The following is a 17,770-nucleotide window of genomic DNA, read 5'->3' on the forward strand; positions in this document are numbered from 1 at the left end:
CCCCTCCTGCCACACACACCCCCCCCCCTCCCACACACATTTTTGCTCACCCAAAAACAGACAGCTGAAATCTGACACCACGTTTCATTTTGTCTTTAAGACATGGATTAGCATTTATATTAAAGACAACACAAGCCTGGGCTTGGCGTGTGTAAATGATACAGTGACATCATCAACACGAGACCAGACAGCTTCTATTACCCTGCTGGAGGTGGGTCAGACATTTGAGACAGGTGAAACACACCTGCGACATTCCGGCCCTCAGAAGTCCTTGTACAACCACACACTGTCACAATGTGTCCACATATTGTCTAGCAGGAACGACTGTTTTCTCAGCAGTGCCTGTGTTCAGGGTGTATTTCCATCCATCATTATGACTATATCTAGAATCCATATGCTTGCATGGGGTTATTTAGGTCTAGCATTTAGATCACATTAAGTAGCTGATCATCTATGGGACTGGTGTGTCGGGCCTCCAGGGGCCATCTGGGCGAGCAGGGTGAGGTAAGGGAGGGGGACAGGGTCTGCTCTGTGGGGAGGAGGGGACAGGGTCTGCTCTGTGGGGGAGGAGGGGGAGGTAAGGGAGGGGGGGACAGGGTCTGCTCTGTGGGGAGGAGGGGGAGGTAAGGGAGGGGGGGACAGGGTCTGCTCTGTGGGGGAGGAGGGGGAGGAGGAGGAGGGGGGGACAGGGTCTGCTCTGTGGGGGAGGAGGGGGAGGAGGAGGAGGGGGGCACACTCCTGTCTCCCCCAGGCTCTGACGCAGGCTCACTTGGCCCTGCCTCATCTCCACACACAGGCAGGTTTGTATTGGCTGTACCCAGCGCTGCAACGCTCCATTCAGGTGGTTGGGCGGGGGGGAGAGGGAGAGAGGGGGGGGGGGTTTGTGAGATTGTGTATTTATGTGACTGTATGTATATGTGTGTTTGTGTTTGTTAGAGAGCTACAGAGTGTCTGTGTGTGTGAGTGTGAGTGTGAGTGTGAGTGTGAGAGAGAGAGAGAGAGAGAGAGAGAGAGAGAGAGAGAGAGAGAGAGAGAGAGAGAGAGGAGCATTTCTGAGATATGTGGATGTGTGTGTGTGTATGTATGTGTGTGCGTGAGCTCACGCGCGTGTGTGACTGGCCGAATGGAGATTACAAGGCTGGGAGTTTTTTAAACAGGGAGAGAGGGAGAAGGAGAGAGACCACCAAAGAAGTCTGGTACTGAAACACCACTAATTACTGACACTACGCTCCTTCTTGCTGTGACCCCCCCAGATCACCCCAACCACCCACCACCTAACCCCCCCTAACCGCCCACCCCTGCCGCAGCCCCCCCCCACCTCACCCACCCCCAAATATCCTCCGCTTTGTAAACAAGCGCTCCTACAAGCAAACAAAGGCCCAGAAATGCAAGTGGCTTCTTTTACATGCCCCAGATCGCCTAATCCTCTCCTACATTTTTTTCCCTCTCTCCCTCCTCTTCTTATGTCGTGAAAGAAAGAATTGCCATTTCTTTCTTTCCCTCTTTCTTTTCTCTACCCCTTCCTTTCTTTCACTCTTTTAGTCTTTCATTCTCCTTTATGTGTGTACCAACTCAGACATGAGGGTCCCTAGGTCTCCGTGGCCTCCCAGGCCCTTACTGAGGAGAGACTAGTGGGTTCAGACCACGACTCTGGACCGATAAAGCTTCTTCTCTGGGATTTAGACCCGGTCTGGATTGCAAATAACAGACTCCCATTCTACCTCTCAGTGGTTCTTTTCCCAGTGGGCCATGTCCTGCTCCCAGGCCCGTCTGTGCCCAGAGGAACATCCTTTCACCACAAACAGCTTGACTGAAAACACTTTCTTTTTTTTCTCTTTTTTTTTCTCCCCCAATTAGAAAACGTCAGCTAATGCTAAACCGGGAACAGACAGAGCACTATTCGTATATTACTCGTCCTTGTTCAATGAATCCGCCGAAGAGTGACTCGGTTAATTTGATTTGGGTAAAACGCAAAAGACTAAATGAAACCCATGTGTCTCCTTTGTCCTGTTTCCAGTCTCCGGTCTTATTAAATCGTTTACCCCACTGAGGAAGCAGGATGAAGATACCATGTTGTTGGTGAGAATCTGTAGCCTCGTTTAACAGTGTGCATTCATCACCTATGTGTTTATGTATGACATTGTAACTGGTCTCCGCTTGACTGAACCCCAATAGACATTGTCAACATGCCGCTCTGTTTGCCCCCTCATATCACACACAACAAGCCCCTGCCCCCCAAACCACACACACACACACACACTGCTGCCCACCCCCTCACAGGCACGCACACACACACACACACACAGAAACAGACACGTGCACACACACGTGCACACACTCATACAGCCCACACAAACACGCTCTCTCACACACACATTCTCTCACTCACAGTGGCATTTATCAGTGTCCAGTTGCCAAACTAAGCTCAAGTATATCACCCAGTTCAACTCCCTGCGAGCCTCATCTGGACAGTCAGTACATGTTGAGCTAGGTTATGCATATAACCTAGCTCAAACTAAAACAACACACAATACTTCTTCTATGTATGGCAGCTCATCCATTCATCATTAATCCTACCAAAATTGTATCAATCCTAAAGTGTATGGCTCTCTACATCTACACTGAAAATAATGAATTTACATAAGACTACTTGACTATCCACTCTCCATTTCTCTTGTCTGGCACAATGTAACCAATTGGCTTTTCCCTATTGAGTCTCCGGGCAGACTAGCGCTGCAGCGTCTTACCCTTCCTCGATGGTGACCCCGTGCATGATGATGGAGTTGGTGACCTTGACCTTCTCTCTGATGGTGGTGGAGGCTCCCAGGATGGACCTCTTGATGGACGTCTTGTCTGCCAGCTGGCAGGACGCTCCGATGATGCTGTCTGCTCCCACCTGAGGCACCACACACACACACAGGTACACACACACACACACACACACACACACACACAGGTACGTACACACACACACACACAGAGGCACGCGCAGCAAGGAATAAAGCTGCAATTAAACTGTATGTGTGTGTCTTATTTTGCTGTTTTGTATCTGGAGCAGAGGGGAAGGTCGATCCTATTGGACCGTCCTGGTCTTCTCACCTGACATCTCTCAGAGACCACAGCAGTTGGATGGACAGCCGGCTCCTCAAACAGTTTAGGGGCCTGAGGAGGGAGGACAAGACCTTTACACGTGTGCTGATACAACACTTGGCTGCTGAGAGCGCCCTACCATACTGGCCACGACTCAACAAAAACGACCACAGAACCAGGAAGCGGTCGTCCCGTGTGAGACGTGCATCGTGGGAGTCCCCTCACCAGGCGGTTGGCCTCGATGTAGGTGGCCAGCGTGTTGACGCGGTAGCACACGCCCTCGCCGTCGTCCTCCAGGACGTGGACGTAACAGCGCAGGCGGCCGCCGTGGTAGGCGGCGCTCATGTCGCCGCGGTGGTCGTTCCAGCAGGAGCGCTCGCGGGCCAGCTGCAGGAGGGGCTCGTCCACCGGCGCCGTCCGCAGGATCTCTGGAGGACGAGGGACGGGAACACAGGCTCCATCACCAGGAGCTAGCTGGTGCTTCTACCTCCTACTGACTTACAATGTTCTAGAAGGGCGAGGGGTTGATATTTTGGGGGGGAGGAGCTTGGGTTTTGTGTTGGTTTGGTTACATGGTGGTGCCAGACAAGAGCAATCGAGAGCAGATCGGTAAAGATCTGGTTTGGTTTATTTCCAGTCTAGACGCAGATAGGCCTCATAGCGTCACCTCCCCAGGGTGTGTTTAGACTAGGACCAGGCTTCATGTGAGGGTCCTTAGGTCTCACCCAGGCTGGAGTTCCCATCCTTCCTGTTCAGATCCTGGTCCGGGTCCTCCTTGTCCTTGGGACAGCTGCTGGCCCTGGAGAACTGCTTCCTCACCAGGTATGGGACCAGCTCTCCCCGGATGGAGGAGATGGACCTGGGGAGAGGAAACGTCACCCACTGATGATAGTGTCAGCGGTAACCAGTGGTTAGGGGCAACTGGCAGGCAGGTGAGGTCAGGTGGTAGGGGCAAGAACGGATGAACTGGTGGTGTGTGTGTGTGGGAGGCTGTTACACATTTTACAAGCCACATCATTTATACCGAGAGAGATGGGGATTGATGGTGAAAAGAGGGAGGGGGAGAGACAGTGATTAGTGAGAAGGGAAAATAACAGTTCCTGGTTTCCTCTCAGACTGAATGGATGGCCATGCTGGTTTTTCTCTCTCCCCCTCTCTCCCCCTCTCTCCCCCTCTCTCTCCCTCTCTCTCCCTCTCTCTCCCTCTCTCCCCCTCTCTCCCTCTCTCCCTCTCTCCCTCTCTCCCTCTCTCCCTCTCTCCCTCTCTCCCTCTCTCTCTCTCTCTCTCTCTCTCCTGCACTACTGGTCCTTCTCCCTTGTTTTTTAAAAAGAGATTAGGATTTCCATCTGAATGCAGAGGGGAAAGAAACAACAGTCACTCTGTCCATTTTTCTCCTTGAGTGAAACATGGTAGAGGCGCGTCAAGAAAGAGAGGGATGTGTGAAGGTAGAAAGAGAGAGAGGTAAGGAGGGAGGGAGGAGATAATGGTTTTGAGAGAAAGGAGGGGAGGACAGACGAGAAGTTTGAGCAGATTAGTCGAAATTATATTTATATCAGGAACTCTGAATTAAAACGGCAAGCAACACAGGAGGAGAAGAGAGGAGATTAGTGGTGAGGAGAGGAGGTGGGGAACAGGAGAAGAGGGCAGTGGTGAGGACAGGAGGAGTGGAGGGAACGCTGGAAGGAGAGAGAAGAAGAGGGAACCCATGATCAAGCCACCTGCGCTTATTTCCACCACCACTTAAAGGAGCTGTTGGGACGCCTCACAATGCCAATTTCGGGGGGGGGGGGGGGGGGGGGGCGCAGAGGGGGGAACCAGGAGGTAGAGGAAGAAGGTTGGAGTGGATGGAGGGGGGGGGGGGGGGGGGGGGGGGACAGTCAACCGACGGCTGACTTACTTGTTGTCAACCAGGAATTCCACCACTGATTTCTTCAGGCAATAAAGGTGGGCGTCGACCAGCCCTGTTTTAATATGCATCCTGGGATGTCTGGAGAGCAGAGGAGAAGAAGACAGAGTTACATATGGATGAAGAGGGAGCGAGGGGTGGAGAAAGGGAGATGTAAAGAAAGAGACAGAAGGAAATCATTATATCATCATCATTTTCTCCTAATTGAACTACGTTTAACAGTCTGAATGTTTGGAACTGTTTGCGTAACACAAAGCAGAGATGCTGATAGAAACTTCAAGAGATGTCCTGGTGACATCTGTGTATTGTCCACTACCAGCCACCGTACCATCCGGCCAGGCCCATTCCCTCAAGCCTGCAGCCTGAGAGGAGCTGCTGCCATGGCGACCAATGGCGGGGCCAGTCTAACCAATCAGACGGCTGGCTGGACCTCCCAGAAGGTTTACTACCTGCTAGCGACATGGGGGGGACGTCCAAGGGAGGAGAGGAAGGAGACCAGGAGAAAAGACAGAAACAGACTGAGAAGTGTGTGTGTGTGGGTGTGTTTGGGGTGCGTGTGTGTAGGTGTTTATGTGGACCTAACTCATGTTTGGTCCAGGTGAGTCTATAAACAGCCTCTCAGCCTCTCGCTGAGGGCTCCAGTGGGTGCCACACCCTGACAGTCTAGCCTCCCCACCATGATCACAGCAATGAATCACGGCTCTAATGACCTGCTCTGGTCTGGCCTAGGGTGGTCTGGTCTGGCCTGCTTAACATAGCCTAGCTGGTGACAGGTTGATGTGGATGAAAAGGTGTTTATAAATCAAGACCAGAAGTAAACCCATCTCCATAGAAACCTCTATGGGTAAAGTGTTTTCCTTCGAGTTCACCATCTCCCTCCATTCATCAGCCTCCATCCTCCCTCATCCTCCTTTCTTTCCTACTCCCCCCCATCCCTTCCTCCCTTCTCCTCCTCCTGACACTCTCCTTCCTGTCCGGCAGCCTTGCTTGGGTGAAGAGTACGATTTGAAACATTGAAAATGAGTCAGGAGTGTTTGGTCTTACAGATGGGGTATCCAGATGCAAGGGGTGTAAATCATGGTGTGTCATGGCGTGTGTGTGTGTGTGTGTGGGAGGGGGGCGGCGGGGGGGGGGGGGGGGGGGGGTAGAGGGGGGTATGGCATGGTAGGGGTGCGGACGCGGGGGTAAACAAAGCAGAGGTAAATGATGACAACTTTTGAGTGCTTCCATTAAACAGCACGGAGGGACCATATGTTGGATTCACCAGACGAAGGAATGGAGGCAGGTCTGTTCTAGAACATCCCCCTCACACACACACACACACACACACACAGACACACACACACGTGGTTCCAATGTGCTCCTCCATGCAAGAGCTAACATGTTGTCATATCCTCTTGAGTGGCAGCGTGCTTACGGGTGTATGTTTGGTGAATGTGTGTGTGTGTGTGAGAGGAAAACAGGTGCTGTTTATGGGGTGGGACACCCATGTGTAAACACACGCACAAGTGGGCCAGGGCCTGTCTTCCTGGTAGGCCCAAATCGAAGCCTAACTATACTTTGGTAGAGTATACACGCTACACGCTACTCTAGACAACATGGTCTAGACATGAACAGGGGGTATTTCCCATAACAGAACAGGCCAGTCTGACATATAATATACAACAGACAGTAGTTGAAATAGGAGAACTTCCTACATGGATTCATCTTGGCCACCACACACACACACACAACTGTCTGACCCTAAGCCTTTACATTTCCCAAACAGTTACATGTTTTGGAATCCGGTTGCTGTCTCTGCTGTAGTTCACACTGACAAGGGAAACAAGAATTTGGAAAGGTCCTCCGGCGAGTGTGACTCACCAACAGCTTAATGACTTGCTACTAAAAACCTCAGCATGCTACGCTGGCTAGCAGCCCCTAAAACAGGCACATTCCACAGCCCCGCTGACTGAGGTCATACTGATTACTACCTCATACAAGGCGACAGAGTGCGTGCGTGTTTGCGTGCGAGCACACGAGTTTGCGGACGGTGCTAACTACCCTCCAGGAGCTAGTCTGTGTCAACAACACAGGCCCAGTCCAAAGTACACAGCCAGCCACCCCGGGCAGCTCTCCCCATTAGGACCCGTGTCTTCGTAACCCCTCTCTCGTCGGAGCACAGTGTCAACACCGAGGGTGAAAGAGGTTCTGACTTGGGGGTTTGGGAACCAACAGTTAAAGCTACGTACTCCACCTGTCACCTCACAATACCCTGCTGCTATTTAGGGAGAGGAATGCAGATGGGGAGGGTTTCATAGGGCATGTGGGACAAGACTGCTTGTGGTACCAGCACTGTTAACCCTCTTAAAACACACCAGGTTTAAATGAACCATGTGGTCCGGTGGGCCGGAACGACCGGGCCGCCTTTTATATATAAAAGATACCACAGCGTGGGGTATGTGTAGGACTTATGAGTACATATACCGTACATTCCGACCGTGTTGTTGCATTGTAAATTAGCTGCTGCTGATGCATTATTGATCCCAACTGGAGCTTGTCAAAATAAACTGCCGGCCAACATTTCAGCTTCCGAGAAACATCGTTCGCGAAAACAGAATTTTGTGAGAGGAGAAAAGCTCCTATGTGAGGAACTTCCTGTGTCAAGAACGCCAAGTGTTCTCCTTCCCTCTGCTAGGGAGAGGGAAAAGCAGAGCCGCATTGGAAAGACAGGAATCTGCAGGAGTCGTCACAGTATGGAATCAACTGTCAGGTCAGCTCAGATCCCAGGTCAGCCTGCTTCCAGTCTCCACAGGCCGGCATGTGGGAGGTGGAGGGGGAGAGGGGGAGTCCTCTGGCCTGGGAAGAACTCAGAGCTACAGTAGGAGGTGGACCACACAGTCATGACTTAACATCGGGGGGGGTGGGGGATTTTGGAACAGTTTTTTCCAAACTTAGAGATGGTTAAGAGTTAAGTTAAGCTAGACCTAGAAAAAGAAGAACAAACCTTTATTGATCACCACCAATCGTGGCGCACACACACACACACACACACACACCTACCTACAGGGAGCGGAAGACCAAGCCAGAGCCATAGAGATTCACTTCTGAAAATGCATTTGCGCTCCAGACCAGACAGGTCATCATAAACCCCGTCAGGAGCAGGGCGAAGCCAGAGACCACAGCCAGAACTGAGGGTCAAGTCAACAGGCAGGTTACATTAGGGTAGGACATCAGGCCAGGCCAGGCTAGGCCAGGCCAGGGGCATGTGTGGCTACATTCCCCCTCCATACATCAGCCTGTCCATGTCTGTCTAAATACCAGTGCAGACAGGACCCTGGAGACAGAGACAGCTTAGACAAACAGGCCAGAGACTGGAGCTGGGCTGTACACAGACTCTCAGACAACTAACACCCTGCTCAAACTTCCTAGAGCTGAGGGGAAAAACAAGGTTAATGGGACAGTGTGTGTGTGTGTGTGTGTGTGTGTGTGTGTGTGTGTGTGTGTGTGTGTGTGTGTGTGTGTGTGTGTGTGTGTGTGTGTGTGTGTGTGTGTGTGTGTGTGTGTGGGGCTTGTGGGGGGATGGAGGTGAACAGCCTTGAAACGGAGACCTTTGACTTCTGTGCTGAAATAAATGGCAATGGTGTTGAGGCTTTGGGTTGAACTGACCCAGCTTGGAGGTATCACAAGGGAGACAAACTCATTCCACCCCCCCCCCCACCCCCCATCTCTCAATAGGGCAAAGCCACGCATACTTCACATTTTAAGCATTTAAGCTTAGACGCTGAAAGTATTCGAAAGCACTTGTTTGAGCAGTGTTCTCCCAGGTCAAAAACCACGAGGCCTGTTATCTTGAGGCTGGACATGTTTGAGCATTTATGTGTGGATAAAATGGTGCCTGTCTTGTATGAATGTGTGTAAATGGTCATATGTGGCCTATATAAAAGTCTTAAAGTGTAAGCTCAGCTTGAGTGTGTTGCCTCAATAGTGTGTGACATCCTAGGAGGGTGTGTGCGTGCGTGTGTTTGTGCATGTGTACACTTCCCGGGGTGTGTGTGTGAACGTGTACACGCTAGCGTGTGTGTGGGGCCGATTTCCTCTTGCAGGGAAGCGTGCTGGCAGCTGCAGCGGCCTCGCTCTTATTGGGCAGGATTTACAGTGGCTCTGGCTCCCTGAAGTATTTACGAGCTCCCAAAACACCCCCGCTCCCACACAACACCACCCACAGCACCAGGACCAGGCCTAGGGTACAGCACCAGGACCAGGCCTAGGGTACAGGACCAGGACCAGGCCTAGGGTACAGGACCAGGACCAGGCCTAGGGTACAGGACCAGGACCAGGCCTAGGGTACAGCACCAGGACCAGGCCTAGGGTACAGCACCAGGACCAGGCCTAGGGTACAGGACCAGGCCTAGGGTACAGGACCAGGACCAGGCCTAGGGTACAGGACCAGGCCTAGGGTACAGCCCCAGGACCAGGCCTAGGGTACAGGACCAGGACCAGGCCTAGGGTACAGGACCAGGCCTAGGGTACAGGACCAGGACCAGGCCTAGGGTACAGGACCAGGACCAGGCCTAGGGTACAGCACCAGGACCAGGCCTAGGGTACAGGACCAGTACCAGGCCTAGGGTACAGGACCAGGACCAGGCCTAGGGTACAGGACCAGGACCAGGCCTCGGGTACAGGACCAGGCCTAGGGTACAGGACCAGGCCCAAGATCAGGCCTAGAGTACAGGACTGAGGACTAGGACCAAGACTAAGGTACAGTCCCAGGACCAGGACTAATGTCTAGGTTAGAGGACTAAGGACTAGGGCCTAGGAAGAAAGTAAGGCTTCGAGATAAGCCCAGAATCGGTCAGGACTGAACAGACTGGAGAGACAGACCATAAACCAGAGCCAGGACCTGCAGGCCAGAACCAGGGACTCCAGAGTAGAACCTTAAACCAGAGAAAGTAAGGAACAAAAGAGAGGGACAGACTCAAAATCCCCAGGAGCCAGATCTTCACCAAGCTCTGCTTTGTCCTGGCCGAACAACACAACCCCAATCTAAGACACGTAGTAGTGATGACATAGGGGATTAGGAAGCTTAGACCAACAAGTGTGTGCAGGCGCCTAGTGCAGTTCACACACACACACACACACAACCACCCACCCACCCACCTCAACCCAAAGCCTCTTGAAAAAACAACTCTTTATGGACGCGAGAAAGGGAAAAAGAGAGAGGGAGGTGAAAGAGAAAAGAAAGGGGAAAAAGAGGGTGGCCGCCGCCGCCACAGCAGCCAGGCAGTAAGCTGGAGCAGGAGGTGTGGCCTAGCAGGGACGGAGGCAGGAGGAGGAGGAGGTGGTGGAGAAAAGGGGGAGGAGGAGGTCGAGAATGTGACAGGACATCAGAAAGGCTCGGGAGGGGAACTGACTCTGGCTGTGCTCCGCATGCTGTGTGGTGACACAGCTGGAGGAGCCGCGCACGCTGGTCGACTCGCAGGAAAACTCACTTCCTCATAATGGACTTCCTGACGGCTAGCCCCTCCTCCAGGTCCGCCTCATTGGCCAGGAAAAGGAGGCGCTTCCCCGTGCCGTCCACGCCCACAAAGTCCCTCTGCTCACCTGGGACACACACACACACACACACACAGACGCACGCACACAGACACACACAGCAGCAGTTTGGGACATTAGACATCATCTGAGCCAACACCATGAGATTCTGATGACCATCGTGCGCCCCATGCAGTGGATGTGTCACACGTGACGCCATTTGAAGATTGAACCCGTCAAACCGTACATAACATGTTCATTAAATGAACGTATTCATCCAATTAACCTCAATTCTGGGTACAGGGGGGATTTTGAACCCGTGACCTTTTGCATGCACGACCCATGCATCTACAGAGCTTCTAAACCAGCATGGCGTTTCCGCTGCGGTCGCTAAACCAGCTGTAGGGTGTGATGATGAGAGGCGCCGACCTCAGCGACTGGGTCCCACAGTCCCCCAGGGGGGTGGGGTGGAGAGGACGTCTGAAGGCGTACCTGCTTTCTTCTTGCCCTTCTGGCCGGGCACGGTCTCGGTGAACTCGCGGGCCTTGCTCATCAGCATGGCCAGCGTGGCGTTGTGGGCCCGGAACAGGTCCACCACCTCGTGGAGCGCCGCGTCCGTGATGAGGTCACAGCTCACCACCAAGATGTCTGTCTGGGGGAAGACACACACACACACGGGGATCGACTGATATCGAGGAATTTGAATCACGATTCGCCTAAGCAGTCCGGACTTACAATATTCAATATTGTAATCGGAATTCTATCGAAAACAGTCGTCTGAGCTGAACTGGTGAACCCCAGTGACTGTCTAGAGCTACCAGCTCCATTTGTTTATCAGAAGACATTCAGCTCTGTTGTCTTCTACATCTGTGACTAGAATATATTTATCCTAACGTAAAACCACCCATCCAGAGAATCCAAACAAGCCTTCGGTCATCCCCCGACCACACTCAACAAGAACATACCTCACACTCTCCCCTCACAACGCGACGCTAGTTTATTCCGCTCCACGTTTACGTTACGCTCCGAGCAGCCAGGCCTTCTGGGCTGCGCATCTGGACGGCGGCGGCGGTGGCGTGCGCACGGGCCTGAACATACGGGGGCGAGGACGCTCCATAAAGAACCGTCAGCGCATGAAGTGCCTGGCAGCGTTACTCCTAACGACAGCCGCGGTTTATGAAGGGGGGGCCAGGGGTAGAGAGAGAGAGAGAGAGAGAGAGAGAGAGAGAGAGAGAGAGAGAGAGAGAGAGAGACAGAGAGAGAGACGTTCGCAGAAGATGTGGTGAACTTTCTTGATTATAAATATTGAGCATTCCTGTCTCCTGTCTTCCGTCCACTGTTAGCTTAGCGGAGCCTATCCACACCACAGGCCTGGAGGGGCCGGGCAGAGAGAAGCCTGGTGCTGGTCCTGGACTCCACGAGTCCTCACAGCCTTCGCCATTGTTTCTGTTTGAGCTGTCTGCTCCCCATCTGCTGCACCCATCTCCAGGCCTGTGGATAAATAAACAGAGGAGCCGAAGGCTGGGGAGAGGGGGCCCCGTTCTAGCGTGCATGGCTCTATAAAGCTACACGGCTCATTGGGGAGGCCTGGAGAGAGGAGAGGAGAGGAGGAGAGGAAAGGAGTGGAGAAGAGAGGATAGGAGTGGAGGAGAGGAAAGGAGTGGAGGAGTGGAAAAGAGCGGAGGAGAGGAGAGCGGAGGAGAGGAGAGCGGAGGAGAGGAGAGCGGAGGAGAGGAGAGCGGAGGAGAGGAGAGGAAAGGAGTGGAGGAGAGCAGAGGAGAGGAAAGGAGTGGAGGAGAACGGAGGAGAGGAGAGGAGGAGAGCGGAGGAGAGGAGAGAAGAGGAGAGCTCAACCCTGACCGGCCTACATGCCTGTTTGCCTAATTTGCCTCCTAGCTGCCTGGTCTGCCTGTTGGTCGTCACCAGTAGGCCGTGGCTTTCAGTTCTGCACGCAGCGCACAGCGTAGCATAACAGGCAGGCAGCACACATGGTCAACAGATAACACTGAACTAGAGGGCCCCATCAACCCCCATAGAACCTCTTTGTAACCCCAACCCCCCCGCCCCATTCCTTTCTCTCACTCGCTTATTGTCTGACACTGTATAAGCATTACTAACCCAGAGTCAGGTTTTAAATGCTGGTGCAGACATTAGAGGGTTGGGGGTCGAGTTTCATTTATCCATGAAAGATCCCAGCATCCATCTATGCATTATTTAAACCGTAAATCTATGCCTATTCACCAAATAGACCACTCAAGTTTATGTCAAGCAACTGACTGCAACGGTCGATTTTTTCTCTTCCCAGATACAGTATCTCTTACACATCTCACCCAAAAAAAAGAACAGCATTTATCATCTTCATCTTAACTACCCTGTGTAGCGATTAGCTAATACTGTGCCAGTGGGTCCATCTGGCTATACACTGATGTGTGCTGTCAACAGGCTGGATAATCTGGCCCCATTAGCCCCCAGTCACAATGTCAGGGGAAAACGATCCTGTCAGACTCTAATGGCTATTTCCAGACTGAACCAAAAGTGGCCTGGAGACTTTGTGTTGCCGTAAGATATAGATACTTTCGCCACAGGCTATAACCTGGAGGCAATGGGTAGAGGCTGTGTTTAGAGGTTGTAGGTGGCGAGTGCTGGTAGAGGCTATGGGTGGAGGTTGTGGGTAGAGGCTGTGTTTAGAGGTTGTAGGTGACGAGTGCTGGTAGAGGCTATGGGTGGAGGTTGTGGGTAGAGGCTGTGTTTAGAGGTTGTAGGTGACGAGTGCTGGTAGAAGCTATGGGTGGAGGCCGTTTATTAGAGGCTACCTGTGAAAGCACGGGGACACGGAGCTGGGCAGAGTTGGGCAGAGGGCTAGGCATGGCATGGGCTCTGGGTGTCGTCTGGGACAGTGGAATGGTATCAGCTGTGGGATCATCTGACCAGGGGCTGGGCTGCTGGCCTGTCAGCAGGCCTGATCTCTGCTGTTTAGGTCAGGGCCACCCACACACTGGCTGGGCCTGCTCACTGCAAGGTGAGACCACCCTGGATGCAGGGGGGGGGGGGGGAGGAGAAAGTAGAGGAGAGGAGAGACAAATGTAGAGCGGAGCTCAGCAATCAGACACCCCCAGTTGCACTGTTAAGTTGCTGAAGGCTGTCAGTGGTGAGACATTCCAATGACAACCCTCCATCTAGGGTTTCACTCAGATTGCATGTGTGTCGTCCCCCCCCACACAGGGGAACAGGCCCACGTCACCCTGTACATAAGACGACATCTTCACAGCGGCCGTTTCGTCGAAACACAATCACACCAACGCCCATTTACTGCTTTCGAAATTTGCGTTTTGCGAAAAACCTTCCCAACGCGTCACCCTCCACGTGCGATCCATCTGGAACATTTAAATCCATGTCCCCGCTCGCGAGTTGGAGAGCCTTCATCTGCCGGGCAGCCTGTCTGCGAGCGTGAGAGCCCAGCCAGGGGGGGGGGGGAGACGCACTAGCAGGAAGGAGCTGAGCGGGGAGCAGAAGAAGAACTCCTGACCCCCTCCGCCCCCCTCCAACACGTCTCCCCACACACACACACAGCTGTGGGTGACACACACACGCCCCAAGAACAATGGCCCTGGGGTCCTGGAAGCTTGATCTTAACGGCCCAGAATGCAGCAGCAAAGCCTGCGCTGGTACTGTCGTCTTTTCGATGAGGGACACTGAGGAAGCCTTTCAATGCTCGTCAGATGATGCGACACCCTTCGTTGTCTACCCGATTTATTTTTATTTAGAGACAGTTTGGAGGAGTCAATTTGGCTTTATCCTTCGCAATCAAAAAACAACTGACACGTGCTCGTAAAACGAGTCCTCGTCGTTTGGAGAGACGCCCGTCAGATGCACCCCTTATCTTATGGGCGAGACGCCTGCCAAGATCACCATCGACAGTCAATTTGGGGATTAATGATTACCGCACATCTTTCAATAGACAGCTTACTGCTAAATGGCACTCCTTGTCATTACTGTAATAGTGTAGAAACACCCATCTGTTTCCACAGTCCTGTGTTTGTGAGGAGATGTCAGAGGATCAGTGTGTGCATGTGTGTGTGGGGGGGAGGGAGAGAGAGAGAGAGAGAGAGAGAGAGAGAGAGAGAGAGAGAGAGAGAGAGAGAGAGAGAGAGAGAGAGAGAGAGAGAGAGAGAGAGAGAGAGAGAGAGAGAGAGAGAGAGAGAGAGAGAGAGAGAGAGAGAGAGAGAGAGAGAGAGAGATATCCCCCTATGTGGGGATTTGGTGCCCCATTGCCTGGCCTCATCTCTCATCACTCCACTTATGTGCATGCGTGTGATTGTGTGACTGTATGTGTGTGTGCCCCTTGGGGGCATTGCAACTCTGCTTTAATCTAGTCTACCATTAAGGTACATTAGAGAAGATAACACTATACTGTGAGCATGTTGGAGCTGGCCCTCTCTGCTTGTCTGTCTGTGTCTCTCTCAGTCTCTCTCTCTCAGTCTCTCTCTCAGTCTCTCTCTCAGTCTCTCTCTCTCAGTCTCTCTCTCTCAGTCTCTCTCTCTCAGTCTCTCACTCAGTCTCTCACTCAGTCTCTCACTCAGTCTCTCACTCAGTCTCTCACTCAGTCTCTCAGTCTTGTGTGTGTGTGTGTGTGTGTGCATGTCTGTGCTGCAGGTTGAGTGTTAATGATACAGTCTCTAAACCGGACAGCAGGAGTCTAGCTGTACCATGACATCATTTGTTTGGAGAATGAGAAGAAGCGAGGGGAGGAGTGGATCTAGAGGAGACCGGGGATGGGTGTGTGTCTGTGTGTGCATGTGTGAGTTTGTGTGTGTGTGCATGCGCGAGTTTGTGTGTGTGTGTGTGTGTGTGCGTGTGTGTGTGTGTGTGTGTGTGTGGGGGGGGGGGGGAGGTTTTCATCAGGTGAAATGAAGCACTTCCCCATGCTTCTAGGTGGAGGCCCAGGCCAGGAACACACGGATCACTGGTTGCCCAGCGGCACACAGGATCTGCTGCCTCCTCAACCCCCCCTCTACCTCCCCACTGACCCCAGCCTCACTGCTGGGCTCAGGTGGAGCACAGGCCTCCCTCACACACCAGCTGTTCCCACTGACATCTACACTGACATATGCAAACAAGACCACACACACCCGCACACACCCGCGCACACACGCACACACACACAGCACCTGGTAAAAAGACAAACTCTTTGTTACTGTCCGAATATAAGCCATTTGACTGGGAGGGGGTTTACTCACTGAGTAAGGCTACTTGGTTGGTCACTGACTGCATCTACCAGTCAGGCACATACCTTGACCTTCTGCTGGATGTATCTGAGGGCGTCGGCCGTGCCCATGTCAGCGTCCTCCGGGATGCACACCACATCCAGCTTCATCTTCACGTCCAGCTTCATCTTGGGGTCTGTGCTGATCATCTTGTGGACCTCCTTGGTTGTGATGACGATGACCTCTGCATCAGAGAACGAGCAGACAGCTTGGATCGGTACAGGAAACTGGACGGACGATCGTTCGAGGCGCACATACTTGAGTGTTTTGAGAGTCTGTCCATGGTTGGTTTGTGGACTGCATCAACTGCAGTCCCAAGTATTAATGTGATTTGCTAATGTGATCCAAGGCTGTTGAGGCTCAAAGTACTTTCAACATCAGTCAAAAGCATGATGCCATGCATAGACCCTTTACAGTCAGAGAGAGAGAGAGAGAGAGAGAGAGAGAGAGAGAGAGAGAGAGAGAGAGAGAGAGAGAGAGAGAGAGAGAGAGAGAGAGAAAGAGAAAGAGAGGGAGAGACAAACACACAGAGAGACAGAGAGAGAAAGAAAGATACAAAGAGACACAGACACAGAGACAAAGAGAGATACAAAGAGAGACAGAGAGAGACAGAGAGAGCTCATACACTGCCTTACATTTCAGCCAGCTCTGGAGCAGCACTCTGAAACAGCATGAACCTCATTACATGGTACCCTTGTTCCTTACAGCCTGAATAAAAGGTTGGCATCAACTTCAGTCAATTGGAGAGTCCAAGAAAGTGTCTCTTATTTATTTCTCATAAAATGTAATTTTCTATTAAGTGTACAATATCAGTTTGATTTGTCCCCTCATACTCCAGGTTATAGAGCACAAGCACAGGACAGAAAACAGCTTTCACAGACTACAGGGACTTGCTTCTTTAACTTTAAATGGATGGAGAACATACATCAGAAAACAGCATCTGATTAGTAACCGAATATTCCTCAATCTAACTCCAGTGTTACCTTCAAAGCCCACTCTCTCCAGCAGGTTTAGGGGGTACCATAGGAGGGGCTTGTTGCCAACGGGTAGAAGAGGTTTAGGGGTATTGTAGGTAAGGTCCATCATGCGGGACCCCCCGCCCGCGGCCATCAGTACCGCTTGTAGCTCCATATCAAACAGCTGGAAACATCACACACAAACATACAACGCTGAGTATATTATCATCCTTTTTGGCAAGATACTATGTCTCTAAAATGAAAAAAATAAACAGCGGTACGGGGACATTTACACATATGGACTAGTTACACTACTGGTGGTCTAAGCAAGGTTTTTTTTTTAACGACGGTGCACATAATTGTTTTATTAATTCTTAGCCTACAAATGTTTCTACTTTCTCTTTTCTCAACAACTAGGGGGCAAGCTAAGCGAAAAGGAGTAAGTGTACTTACCTGTCACTTAACACACAGAAGACGGCTAGACGAGATGTCTTTGTGACAAAACAGAATGAAACATGCACTTGCTGCTAATGTGGACTCTAGCTAGCAGGCTAGCTTCAGAACTATTATAAGCTGGTGAATAGTTCCTGACGTTAGCGCCGGTTCAGCAAAAAACTATAAAACGTCTTGTTATACTGGTAACACGCTACGTTGATATAATTTTAAAATGTAATAATGAAATAAGTTAATGACACAAAAGACAATGTTGTTGCAGCAGCATTGCACAGGCTGATGACATTTGAGTACCTACGTTGAAATACGTCCGTGAGGAAACGTAGTCTCTGCAATGGTTCCTACCCAGAATTCAGCACACAAGTGAAGTAGTAGCATATTTTAATCAGACATCCATAATGGCTCATTCATCATAATGGCTCAATCATCATCATTATCAGCAGCAGCAGCATCATCTTCTTCATTTTTTAGGAAGCGTGCTTACACACGCGTGCGCAATTGTGCGTGGGTGGGTGCGTGCTTGCGTGCGAGTGAGTGTTTCAGACCCCCGCTCATTCCTCCTCACAGATTAGCAGCCACCCAGGTCT

At 51.7% G+C, this 17,770-nt stretch overlaps 1 protein-coding gene across 1 annotated transcript in view; it reads right to left on the reverse strand.

Annotated features, from left to right (window-relative positions):
- Nucleotides 1–17,517, reverse strand: part of eif2b3 (eukaryotic translation initiation factor 2B, subunit 3 gamma) — a 20,916-nt gene extending 3,399 nt beyond the window's left edge. Inside the window, exons 1-10 of the mRNA XM_062481759.1 lie at nucleotides 17,184–17,517; nucleotides 16,758–16,914; nucleotides 15,801–15,958; nucleotides 11,003–11,162; nucleotides 10,468–10,579; nucleotides 4,988–5,077; nucleotides 3,816–3,949; nucleotides 3,316–3,518; nucleotides 3,100–3,162; nucleotides 2,748–2,896 (exon numbers count right to left, since the gene is read on the reverse strand). Coding sequence (XP_062337743.1) covers nucleotides 2,748–2,896; nucleotides 3,100–3,162; nucleotides 3,316–3,518; nucleotides 3,816–3,949; nucleotides 4,988–5,077; nucleotides 10,468–10,579; nucleotides 11,003–11,162; nucleotides 15,801–15,958; nucleotides 16,758–16,905 — 1,217 coding nt within the window. The 5' untranslated portion in view covers nucleotides 16,906–16,914; nucleotides 17,184–17,517. The remainder of the gene's footprint in view (nucleotides 1–2,747; nucleotides 2,897–3,099; nucleotides 3,163–3,315; nucleotides 3,519–3,815; nucleotides 3,950–4,987; nucleotides 5,078–10,467; nucleotides 10,580–11,002; nucleotides 11,163–15,800; nucleotides 15,959–16,757; nucleotides 16,915–17,183) is intronic.
- Between the last annotated feature and the right edge of the window lie 253 nt (nucleotides 17,518–17,770).

This window comes from Osmerus eperlanus, chromosome 16, assembly GCF_963692335.1.
Source record: "Osmerus eperlanus chromosome 16, fOsmEpe2.1, whole genome shotgun sequence".
Classification (NCBI taxonomy): domain Eukaryota; kingdom Metazoa; phylum Chordata; class Actinopteri; order Osmeriformes; family Osmeridae; genus Osmerus; species Osmerus eperlanus.